The 12,493-nt window shown below is 40.8% G+C and overlaps 1 protein-coding gene across 6 annotated transcripts in view; it reads left to right on the plus strand.

Annotated features, from left to right (window-relative positions):
* Positions 1-4,942: 4,942 nt before the first annotated feature.
* DMXL1 (Dmx like 1) overlaps positions 4,943-12,493 on the plus strand; it is a 134,396-nt gene continuing 126,845 nt past the window's right edge. For 3 of the 6 annotated variants that reach the window (XM_035013968.1, XM_035013970.1, XM_035013973.1), the window contains exon 1: positions 4,943-5,303. In XM_035013968.1, coding sequence (XP_034869859.1) covers positions 5,217-5,303 — 87 coding nt within the window. In that variant the 5' untranslated portion in view covers positions 4,943-5,216. The remainder of the gene's footprint in view (positions 5,304-12,493) is intronic. The other 3 variants (XM_035013969.1, XM_035013971.1, XM_035013975.1) reach the window with 2 other exon arrangements.

The following is a 12,493-nucleotide window of genomic DNA, read 5'->3' on the forward strand; positions in this document are numbered from 1 at the left end:
AGTGATATTTTCAGTGATATAGTAATATGTAAGTTACCTTTAAGCAGCCTAAGTGAGCGCCATCTCCTGTGTGATTCCTTGGAGACCTGAAAACGTTCTTCCCCAAAGTCTCCTCTTGGAGTTGTACCTGATTCTACTATCAATTTTCATCCAAATCCATTGGAAAATGGGACAATTCCATTTTTGTTTCTTGGCCAGGAATTGTTTGATCCTGAAAGTCTTGTGAGAAGACACAGCAAAGGGTCAACCGCACATACCACAATGGCAGAGAAAGGGAGAGAGAGCAAAATTACATCTCCCGACTTCTACTTCCCCCTAATGAAAACTCCAATAGGAATAAGGAGAGTCATAGTCAGACAAAAGCCACAACTGATGGATGTGTGTGACTTACTCGTAATTTCAAGACTTTCCTAGAAGTATTTGCCTTTAACCAAGTGAATATCTACCTAATTGGAAGATTCTACCTTTTCCTTTTGTGTGTCTCTTCCCCCTCCATTCTTAATTCTTCTGCTCTGTTTAGGAAGAATGTGGAGGAAGAGCAGACTTCTGCCCCCACTGCTCTTACTCCTACTGTAGTGACCTTTGGAGATGACCCCTGCCTCCCCACATCAACTCTTCTGTGTGTTAGAGAGAAGTGGCCCTCCCAGCACAAAGTTGCATTCCTTGCCTGTCCTTGTTAATTTATTCTAATTTATTCACTTTGCCCCTCCCCCACCCCAACCCCCACCTGAGAAGCGAGTACCGTGCCTCTTCCCTACAGCCTTCTGGTGTGGCCTGTCTAGGGAGAGGGCTTGGGTGCGGCCCAGCTGGAGGTTGATCTTGCTGTTTTTGTTTCTTGTTCTTGTGTTTGTGTTTTCTGGCATTTGCTGAGAGAGAAAAGAAATGTGAGCAAAGCAGAAGGAGGTGGGAAATGAATCCAAACCCTAGTATGCCCGTTCCCACCCCACCACCTTTCCCTTAGTGGTAGGAAAGTATCAGGAGTCTCTTGGCTGGAGATGTTTATTTTATCTTTCAACAAACTATGGTCTTTCTAGTTTGGGAGTAGGTCAAGGTAAGGAGGTCAGCTTTTCTTCCATCTTTAGGAAGGGGAAGAGAAAAGTATTTGGGGAAGATGGTTCTTTCTCCTGGAAAAATCACTGAAGATCCAACTTAAAGAAGTCATCTCACCTTCCCTGTCTCCTCTCACATTGTCAGCAAGGAGGTAAGTGGTAGACTCTGAATTCACTTTGGGATTCAGGGGTCTTTGGAAAACACTTAGAGGGCCTTTGCAGCCTACAAAATCTGAGTTCCAATCCTTGGGTGGTGATATGATCCAAATCTAATATGACGTTGGGCAATATTTAGTCTCTTTTTTAGTTTAGGTGTCTTCATTTGTAATATAGTACTTGTTGAGATTTAAATGAAGTAAATAAAATACCTATGATAGTGTAGACTGGGTGTATAATGAATAGTAGCTTTTATAAATAACTGCCCTTTAAGTGCTTATGGGTGGAGAACCCTTCAGCTGAGCAAGTGAGTGTGAGCCAAGAGTATTTAATGGCAATCTCCAAATTTTAGAGGTGTTAGAATTAATGTTTCTATAGTAACAATATTATAAATGATGGCTAGGGTCCTATTTCATTGCTCGAATATCTATTTGACCTGTAATATCTGTGATAGATTTTGCTACAGCAACGTTGCTGTTGCCAGTCCAGACAGGTTTCTGGGACAGTCAGTGTCTTAGATGCACAGACACCCTCATCTTATTTTTATGGAACAATAAGTTCCAAACACTTGTGTGAAATTCCAGCAACATCGTCCCCCTGATTCAGGCTTAGTTATAGGATGAGGGACTCTGTTTACTTCCAATCTTCCTCGTCTATTGAGTGTTGGCAGTGGGGACTGAAGCCCCTATTGGTGGCTTCCATGGCACAGGGACTGAGAGGACAGGAATTTATATTAATGAGTTTAAGGATGAGGGTGGCAGGGAGGAGGATAATGACAAGGATTTCAGGAAATCAGAGAGTGAAGAACAGGCATGAATACTTCTCAATCTGAGTGAGCGTCCTATACGCTCCTTTTTTCCCCCCAGGGTCTCAAACAGCCTGTTAGCTTTCTTTACACTGTCACCACTCATTGAGTCTAATTAAAGTCCCCCTTCCCTTTGAGACTAGAACTTCTCCTGCATTGTTCAGTGGTTAATTGTATTCAACTCTGCATTTGTAGTGTGAAAACAGCCATAGATAATACCTAAACGATTACGTATGGCTGTATCCCAATATAATTTTATTTATGGACATGTGAACTTTATGTAATTTTCACTTATCATGAAATATTATTCTCTTATTGCTATTTTCAACCATTTAAAAATGTAAAAACCATTTTAGCTCAGGGCTGTATAAAACCAGACAGTAAGCAGGAGTTGCAGTGGAAGAAAAAAAGATAAATTACTAGCATTTAGTTGTTTCAATAAAACAGTTTATCTCCTATATATCAAAGACAGGTTGTTTTTTTGTTTTGTTTTGTTTTGTTTTTAAGATTTTATTTATTTACTTGAGAGAGAGAATGAGAGAGAGAGAGAGCACATGAGAGGGGGGAGGGTCTGAGGGAGAAGCAGACTCCCTGCCGAGCAGGGAGCCCGATGCGGGACCCGATCCCGGGACTCCAGGATCATGACCTGAGCCGAAGGCAGTCACTTAACCAACTGAGCCACCCAGGTGCCCCAAAGACAGGTTGTTTAATGGGCAATTTAATAAAGTACTAGGAGTATTTCTTATGAATAAGAAGCAAAGGAATACCCTGGATTTTCATTAGGCATCATAGTGCTATAGTTTTAGATAGACTAGAATGTCCTCAGAACATTTCTGGCAGTCTCAAGCATCCCTGGGAAGTCTGATTTGGACCCGGGTTTGATACCTTTTGGAAAACCTTAGAAAGAGTAACTATATGTTAAAAGGTTAGGTTTATTTAGTAACAATGATAATAATAATAACAGCTAACATCTATTGAACTCTATGTGCCAAACACTGTTTTTATTTAATCCTCATGATGATTATATGAAGAAAGTCTACTACTATCTCTTGCTTATATATAAGGAAAGTAAAGCACAGAGAGATTAAATAACCTAAGGAGTGGTAAGGCTAGGATTCAAACTCAGGTAGTCTAACTCAAGGCTGAAGGAATTTAATAAAAACTAACAGATGTCCTGAGTTGCAGGAATGAAAATGCCAAGCAAAATGTTGTTGATAGGCTAAACTTGCTGATTTTACAGATGAGGAAAATGAGTCTTTCAAAGTTCCAAGGTCACACAGCTAATGTGAGATTAGGAGTAGATCTCAGATTTCCTAACTACTAGGTCACTCAGTTTCTCTTATTCTGCTATACTGCATGCCCTTAAAAACAAAAAACTGGGCAGGATAGAATGAGTAAACACGTTGGGCCAGGTACAATTTATGTGGGACACAGAGAAAACTTCCTTTAGAATCTATAATATAAAATTAAAGCCACTCTGAATAAGATTTGAATATTAATAATTAAAACAGAAATTAAGTTGTAAGTATGTTAGACCTCAATAGTTTTTTTTAAAAAAACAAATTAAGTTTTAAGTCCCTTAGTTTTATAAAAAGACTGGGATAAATAATGGAATTCGTTTACAACTTTCAAATAAAAAAACGGAGATGGCTCTTAAACTTGTTTTTAAAGTAACTTTTTTTTGCAAAATAAAGTAAATGTACATTGCAAAAAATTTTGGCATAGGATAAAATTAATACTCCTCCCATCCAAGTATTGGTGTGAAGGTGTTTTTTTTTTTTAACCACAAGAAAAGTATATAAAAATCAATTTAGCTATTTTTAACAAACTACTTTTTTCAGGTGGAGAGTTCCTTATTTACCTTCTTCCGTTTCGCATTTATTCAACACCTACAGTGGAACAGTCACTGCGCTAGGGAGGAGGACCGTCCGTATAAAATATAGGGAAGGAAACATATAAACATATTTATCAATAATAACACAAAACTTGTGTCAAAATACACTGAGAGTATCTAGCAGTTGTAACTGTGACACTAATCATTTTGGAATCCTTAGGTTTTTGGGTTTTTTTTTTCCCCCGAAACAAACGCTCAACGTAGGGCTGGTGCAGTATTATGATCAGCACTACTTCAAAACCTATGTTCAGGACAACTGAGGTGAAAACACTTCATTTTAACACTTGTCGAGTATTTAAGTCTTTCAAAATCCCCTGTGTAGCGAATCGGAAGGACGCGTAAGGCTGGAGAAACTATCACGCCGGGACAGAGACCCTAGAAGGGTCGCATCTATTTGGAGTCCCCAAGGGCCGCCTGGGGGAGCGGTGCTTGTTGGGACTTGTAGTCTCTACCAGGACGGAGGACATTGCACCTCCATTTATAATGCATTTCTTCCTTTCAAGCTTTCTGGCCCGACGGATTAAGCCCTAGCCTAAAGCATAATGCGACTACTTCGACCTCCTTCTAGACTCATTGTGTTTCTGCTGGGGTTCTTCCGTGCAGCACTCAAACCCACAGACTCACTCACCAGCCTCAAAGCGATTGGCCTGTCCTCGGCGGTGGGCGGGGCCCTAGGTGGACTGGAGCTCGGGATTGGCCAGCATCTGACTAGACGAGGCGTTTTCTTATCCACTTGCGGATCTGTAAACTGTGGTAAAAAAGTGAGTCCTTTACCGCAGTACCCGTCTTCGCCGCGGGAAGTCTCGCGATATTTCGGCTGCGGGGACCTAGCGACGCGGAGTGAGCGGCCAAGGCCAGCGGGGGTGGCGGGCACCGGAGCCGGGAAGGGACAGGTCAGGCGGGGAAGGCGAGCGCGTGCTGCCTGCGCCACCGGGGCTCGGTCTGGGCCAGCCGCCCCGAGCCGAGAAGAAGTGTGTGGACTGCGCGGCCCTCCTCCGGGCAGTCGGCCTGGGGTCTCGGCCCTTGAGTCTACGCGGAGCTTCACCTGGGCCCCCGCGGGCTGTGACAGGTGCGCGGACGAGCGCAGCGCTGCGCCGCGCCCTCTCGGCGGCCCGCCCCCTCCGGGCCTTGCCCGCCAGGGCTCGGGATGAACTGCGGGCCCCAGCTGAGCGGCTCCGGCTCCCGGCGCCTGTCGCTGCCGCCGTCGCCGCCCAAGAGCGGCCGCCGCCCCTGAGGGAGGGAGGGAGGGAAGCGGCAGCTGACCCTGGGCATGAGCCGGACGCGGCGTCCGTTGCTGGACTAAGGCGCAGACATGAACCTGCACCAGGTGCTGACCGGGGCTGTGAACCCTGGCGACCACTGCTTCTCCGTGGGCAGCGTCGGCGACCAGCGCTTCACGGTGAGTGGAGGGAGGCTTCCGCGTCGCCCGTGGCGGGTCCGCGCCCCTGAGTCGGCCGGGATCGGGCCAGAATCACGAATCACGGGGCCGAGGCCAAGAACGCCTGGTCGCCCGCCCTGGGGTCCGCAGGTCCGCCTCGAAGGTCCCCGCCCCTAGGACCGGGTGGACCTGGCGTTTGAGAGCGAAGGAGGGAGAAACATGTTCGTCATCGAGGCACTGAGTCGGAAGTTAGAATGTTTTGCAGGATTTTTAAAGTTTCTAGTCTGACGTCCTTGGGCTGGCATGGTTTATCACAATCGGTTACCCAGAAATAATTGTTGTAATGTGTGTGGGGGCTTTTCGTAGGCTTAAGTTGTCAAATTTAGAAATAGTTGGGATTGGTTTAATTTCTTTATGCTAATTTACGATCAGGTATCTTTGTAATTAAAGTGGGTGTCTTAAAACAATTACTGATTGTTTGCTATCGATATCTAGCGCTGAGTAATACAGTGAAAACAGTGTTTTCATTTACCTTTCTTCATATTCACCGAGGAGTAACTTTGGAAAAAAGGAAAAAATATTTTTCATAAGTAATTCACTCCTGTCGTCCTTTGAATTCCATATGTAACAGTTTAGAAATCCTGGGAAACTTTTTATTTTAGATTGCTCACGTTCGTTACTAAAAGTTGCATTACAGTTTTTCAATAAAACTCCTCTGGTGTGGAGTGGTAGTTCCAGGTTAAGATTTACTGAATGTCGCTCGTTTTTCATTGGGAAGAAGGCCCCAAACTTCTGGCTACTTAGCAGTGTAGTGGCATTTTCTGCTTTAACTATAGTTTTTATAATAATAATAATTATAATAATAATTTAATATATATAATATAATGATTTCAAACTGTAAGTAAGTACCGGCCCCGGTGCCCGCCACCCCCACTGGCCTTTGAGTCCCTTTGTCTAAACATATTTATAATGCTGAGGATATTTGCTGCAACTTGTGTTGTTATCTCTTAGTTATGATTAAAAGTAAAACTTAGGGGCGCCTGGGTGGCTCAGTCGGTTAAGCGACTGCCTTCGGCTCAGGTCATGATCCTGGAGTCCCGGGATCGAGTCCCGCATCGGGCTCCCTGCTCGGCGGGGAGCCTGCTTCTCCCTCTGACCCTCCCCCATCTCGTGCTCTCTCTGTCTGTCTCATTCTCTCTCTCAAATAAATAAATAAAATCTTAAAAAAAAAAAAAAAAAGAGGGCGCCTGGGTGGCTCAGTCGGTTAAGCGACTGCCTTCGGCTCGGGTCATGATCCTGGAGTCCCGGGATCGAGTCCCGCATCGGGCTCCCTGCTCGGCGGGGGGTCTGCTTCTCCCTCTGGCCCTCCCCCCTCTCATGTGCTCTCTCTCTCTCTCCTCTCATCCTCTCTCTCAAATAAATAAATAAAATCTTAAAAAAAAAAAGTAAAACTTAATTTTATGTAAGCAAGTGAAACAAAGTAAACAGCTTAACAGATCCCCCAGGTTTTCTTTTTTACTTATGAATTATTTTGTAGTCTTAGTCAGAATAAATCTTAGATTAAATAATAGTAGTTATTTAACATGGTATAGGAATTCCATACCTGAATTGTGCTTTTAGATCTGTGACAACTAAGTATTTCGCTCTCAGGGAGAGCCTGTACCTCCACTCTGGAGAGATTCATACACACCTTAGCTTGCATTTGACACTAGCAATTTTGAGATTCTGATGCTAAATGTTAATCTAGCCTGAATACTCAAGGGAAGAGTGAAGTCTGAGGGCCTCAGTGAGCTACTACAAACTCCCTATAGCTGGACATTGCTCTCTGTTCTTGCCATTAAAGATGGAAGAAATGGAAGAAATAAGCAGCATCCTAAGGGGGTTTTCCTAGTGGGAGATTATAGGATGGTAATATCTCCTAAAGTTATGAGTGCTTTCTCCAGTGTAAATTCCAACAACTTTTTCTTTCTTTTTTATTTATTTATTTGAGACAGAGAGAATGAGAGAGACAGAGAGCACATGAGAGGGGGGAGGGTCAGAGGGAGAAGCAGACCCACCGCTGAGCAGGGAGCCCGATGCGGGACTCGATCCAGGGACTCCAGGATCGTGACCTGAGCCGAAGGCAGTCGCTTAACCGACTGAGCCACCAGGCGCCCCAACAACTTTTTCTAAGAAGGCTTTCGGAATCTATGCCACAGTGTGAACTTCAAAGTACATACAATATACTGGCCTATTTATACACTTAGATGACCCCTCTGAGTGTATATAAAACCTTGGTGAATGCCTCCGTGTTATTTTAAAGAAGAGATGAGCTAATATACCAGAGACTATATGTGGTTATTGTACACCATAATGTTGCTGCTTCTACGACCGTATTTTTAAATCTATTTCCATTGACCGCATTTTTTTTTTTTAAGATTTACCTACCTATCAGAGAGCGAGCGAGCGAGCTGCGCGTGCAGGGGGGAGGGGCATAAGGAGAGGGAGCGAGAGTCTTAAGCAGACTCCGCCCCGAGCGCAGATCTAGGGGGTGGGGGCGGTGGGGCTCAGTCTCTCCACCCGGAGCCAAAACCAAGAGTTGGACCCTTAACTGATTGCGCCACCCAGGTGCCCCTCCATAGACCATACGTGAATCATCTACCAAGCCTACTGCAGATTTCTCCCAGATCTGAGGAAGGATTCTAGTAAAGTAAAATTTCCATTTCTTTAGTATAAAGAGATCCTAGTTCTCTAATTTGGGTGGTAGTTTAAGGATTAACAATCATCTTCTTACTTTGTACCCAATCCAAACTTGGCACTTTTTTTTTTTAAGATTTTATTTATTTTTTGACAGAGAGAGACAGAGAGGGAACACAAGCAGGAGGAATGGGAGAGGGAGAAGCAGGCTTCCCGCAGAGCAGGGAGCCTGATGCGGGGCTCGATCCCAGGACCCTGGGATCATGACCTGAGCCGAAGGCAGACCCTTAACGACTGAGCCACCCAGGCGCCCCCCATCCTTGGCACTTTAACATTAAGTTGCTAGTTCTATTACAAAACGAGTTTCTTGCCTTTAGTTTCCTCGACACCATATACATCTTAAATTTATCTCTCTTGAAATTGCCTGGTTTTTTATGTTAAAAAGCAGATCTGTTTATTGTTTACTCCTTGAATTCTGTTTTTAATCTCTTCTGATTTTTGACTTCTTTGATAGGAAGATAGCAAACATTAATGGTAGATGGTATGTACAGACTAAAAAAAAAATCTCTAGGTTTCAGTTTGACTTGAGGGAGGGATAGGAGATCTTCCTCTTGGAGACCCCTTTGAAGAATGATTTTATTCCTCCTGGTACTTCATGCCTTTTGTGAAGACATCCTGTGTTTGCAATTCCTCCCTTCTCGTGTTTGCTGATAACTTACCTGTTCTTGTTTTGAAAGATTAAAAGAAATGAGATCCTGTTTTCCAAAGGAAGTCTGACAGGTTTTAAATTGAAATGAAATTGAATGCCAGCTCTCATGGGTTCTAGATTTTAAAATATGTACTTACTAATACAATTTGTTTGTCTAAGTATTAGATAACACTTTTACTGCTTAAGCTGGCATGAAATATTTTGACTTCCCTATTAGTATGAGAACTTCTAGTAGGGAGTGACCATGTCTCTTATGCTGTCAAGGCACTTTATTTGTACTTCCATTGTATCATTAACCAGTATTGCCTTGTGTCTCCCATGGTTTCGTTATGACCATCTAGAACAGTGATTAAGGTATTGGTGACTCCTGTTAATAGAGTTATTACTTGGATTTGACTTCCAGCCTCATCCCTTATAGTTAGTTGTACATCTATGAGCAAGTTCTTTTTTTTTTTTTTTTAAAGATTTTATTTATTTATTTGACAGAGAGAGACACAGCGAGAGAGGGAATACAAGCAGGGGGAATAGGAGAGGGAGAAGCAGGCTTCCCACGGAGCAGGGAGCCCGATGCGGGGCTCGATCCCAGGACCCTGGGATCATGACCTGAGCCGAAGGCAGACGCTTAACGACTGAGCCACCCAGGCGCCCCTATGAGCAAGTTCTTTTAAATTCCTTTTTTTCTCATCTGTAAAATGGGGCCAAAGTGGTACCTATTCATAGGGTTGTTACATGAAAATGTCCTAAGTTCTAAGTTCATTGTTTAATATATGTAAACCGCTCAAAAATGTCAATTATAAAAATTAAAGTTTTACTCATTCTAATCCTTGGCACATAAATACTGGTTGAATTGAAGAATAGTAGTTAAAGAAGCCTTACTGAAATATAATTAAAAGTCTCTGTGTTTTAAAATAGCTTTAATAATTTAGATTTGAGTCCAAATAAAATACTTCTATTAAAGTTCCTTTAAACTTTTTTCAGTCACTTGTTATGCTTTTTACCCTCAGTATCAGGTGAGCAACGGTTTTCCTGTACACTAAGCAAAAATTCTTTTTTTTTTCTCTCTTTACCTGAATGCTTCCCTCAGTCTTTTTTCCTTGTTAATTTCCTACTATTTTTAGAGTGAAAATATGTGAGTAAACTGGTCCTGATCTGTTGACAACTTTTGTTTTTAAAATAAATATTTTGTTTATGGAAGATAAATAGTAGGTTAAAAAGAGGCACAGTTAATTTGAATCTAGATTTTCTGGTATTCCTGTGCATACTGATGACATATGCTTTAATATACAATAGATTTTTTTTCTTTTCATTTCATACTTTATAGTTAGTGTTGAAATGAAATGGAAAGGGAGGTAACTTGTAAGAGATAGACTATGTTAATATTTAGGACTTCCTGTCTCTCGTTTGGAATTTAAACATCTTTGCTATAGGAGAGAGAGCGAACATGTTAGAGCTCCAGGCTCCCTTTTTTTTGTATTAGACAACCCAGTGTTCACAGCCAGGGGACCCAGATTAGAAGTCAAAAGACTGACTGCAGCTATCTGGTTGTTGGTAGAGAAATGGAGGCTGAATTAGCATTCTTTCTCCTCTTTCTGTCATGGTAAGCATCCTTTAGTTTAGCTTTTGGTTTTGTTCACTCTAGGGAAACCTTTATAGGTAGGAGAATAGAAAGGGGTTTTTTGGTTGTCTAGTTTTTTTGGAGGGGGCTTATGGGTCTTTGTAAGTGGAGACAATACAGGAGGGGAAAGTTTGATACTATTTACATCTGGAAAAAAGATCTTTGTGGTTCTCATATGTCATCACCAGTACATCAGACTTCTTTTTAAAAAGTGGCCTATTTTAAAATACTATGTTTTAAATTGTATTAAGGTACCTTTAAGATTATTGAAGCAATACTAAATTTTAACATTATATGTTTAAAAATGAGAAAAATGTTCATTACAACATTTTACAATTCAAGTCATTTAACCAGGAATTATACCAGGAAGAAATTCCTTGGAGTATTTACCTGGTATGGTTGGTTAAAACAGAATAGTGAAAACAAGAAATCCAGGTGTTTTACAGACATCACAATACTTCCAAGTTCGAATACGAGCTGTTACAGCCTTGGGTAATTTTTGAAATTTAGAATATTTGAGAAGGTTTTCTGTCACAATTTCAAGTAAAAAATCATGATTATGTGCTTGATAGCACATACATGAATTCAGGTCTTCCTGTGCATCTTGTTTAGTCTCAAAATTAGTAAACCTAATATTACAGGTACCTAATAAAAAAATTTTCACTTACTAATTTCATTTTCATTGGCTAGTAATAGATTGTTCTGATTACAGATCTCTTGACAGAAGCAGCTAATGTATCAATGATCAGTAAATGCACATTAATTTTGAGTACCAAATAGCATGGAGGTTTATTTGATAAATCAGTGCTGTTCTTACTGTTTTGATATACAATATAGTCAGGACACCTTGAAGGGAGATTTTGAGAATTTATTTTAGAAAAATCTGTCAAACTAGTTTTAGATTTGGGTTTAGAAATACTATGTATTATATTACTTCTTAGGTTTTTATTTAAACCAGGTTGATGGATTATATAGAGAATTCAGTGGTACATACTTAGCCCACTTTAAAGCTGTTTTCCCTGTTCTTTGTAGGGAGATGGCTTGGTGTACTTCATGCTTTTAACTCATCATGTTGTATAAACTACAGAGAAGATTGAATTAATTTTAATAGTCTTCTAGAACTATGCATAGGATGTATCTGTTTTAAGTGATTTTTGAATGATACCCAGATTGGATTATCTGTATAGATTTATGTCTTTTTTCCCAGCTTTATTGAGATGTAATTGACATATATTGTTGTTTAAATTTAAGGTGTACATTGTGATGATTTCATACATGCATATGCTGCGAAATGTTTATCACAGTAAGGCTAGTTAACATACCCTTTACTTTGCATCATTACCGTTTTGTTGTTGTTATAGTGAGAACATTAAAGCTTTACTCTTAGATATTGTTAACTACAGTTACCATGCTGTACATTAGATTCCTGGAACTTACTTATCTTACAACTGAAAGTTTGTACCCTTTGACCAAAATCTCACATTTCCCCACCCCACAGCCCCTGGCAACCACCATTCTATTCTCTGTTTCTATTAGTATAATGTTTTTAGATTCCATATGTAAGTGGAATACATATATAGTGTATTTGTCTTTCTCTTTTTGACTTATTTACTTAGCATTATGCTGTCAATGTTGTCACAAATGTCAGGATATTTTTCTTTTTTTATGGCTGAATACTATTCCATTGTGTATATATACCCTATTTTCTTTATCCACCCATCTGTTGTTGGACACTTAGGTTGTTTGCATGTCCTGGTTGTGAATAAATGCTGCAGTGAATATGGGAGTGCAGGCATTTCACTGAGATAGCCATTTTATCATCTTTGGATATATACCCAGAAGTTGGGTTGCTGAATCATATGGTAGTTCTATTTTTAATTTTTTTTTAGGAACTTTCCTACTGTTTTCCCTAGCATCTATAACAGTTTACATTCCCGACAAGAGTGCACAAGAATTTCCTTTGGTCTACATCTTCACCAGCACGTTATCTCTTGTCTTTTTGATGATTGCCATTCTAATAGGTGTAAGGTGATATCTCATTTTGGTTTTGATTTGTATTTCCCTAATGATTAGTGATGAAGAAATTTTTTTTCATATACCTACTAGCCACCTGTATGTCTTTTTTTTGAAAAATGTCTATTCAAGTTCTTTACCTTTTTAAAAATCAGATTTTTTTTTTTTTTTTTTTTTTGCTATTGAGTTGCATGAGTT

Source organism: Mirounga leonina, unplaced genomic scaffold, assembly GCF_011800145.1.
Source record: "Mirounga leonina isolate KUSES-001 unplaced genomic scaffold, KU_Mleo_1.0 Mir_168, whole genome shotgun sequence".
Lineage (NCBI taxonomy): Eukaryota > Metazoa > Chordata > Mammalia > Carnivora > Phocidae > Mirounga > Mirounga leonina.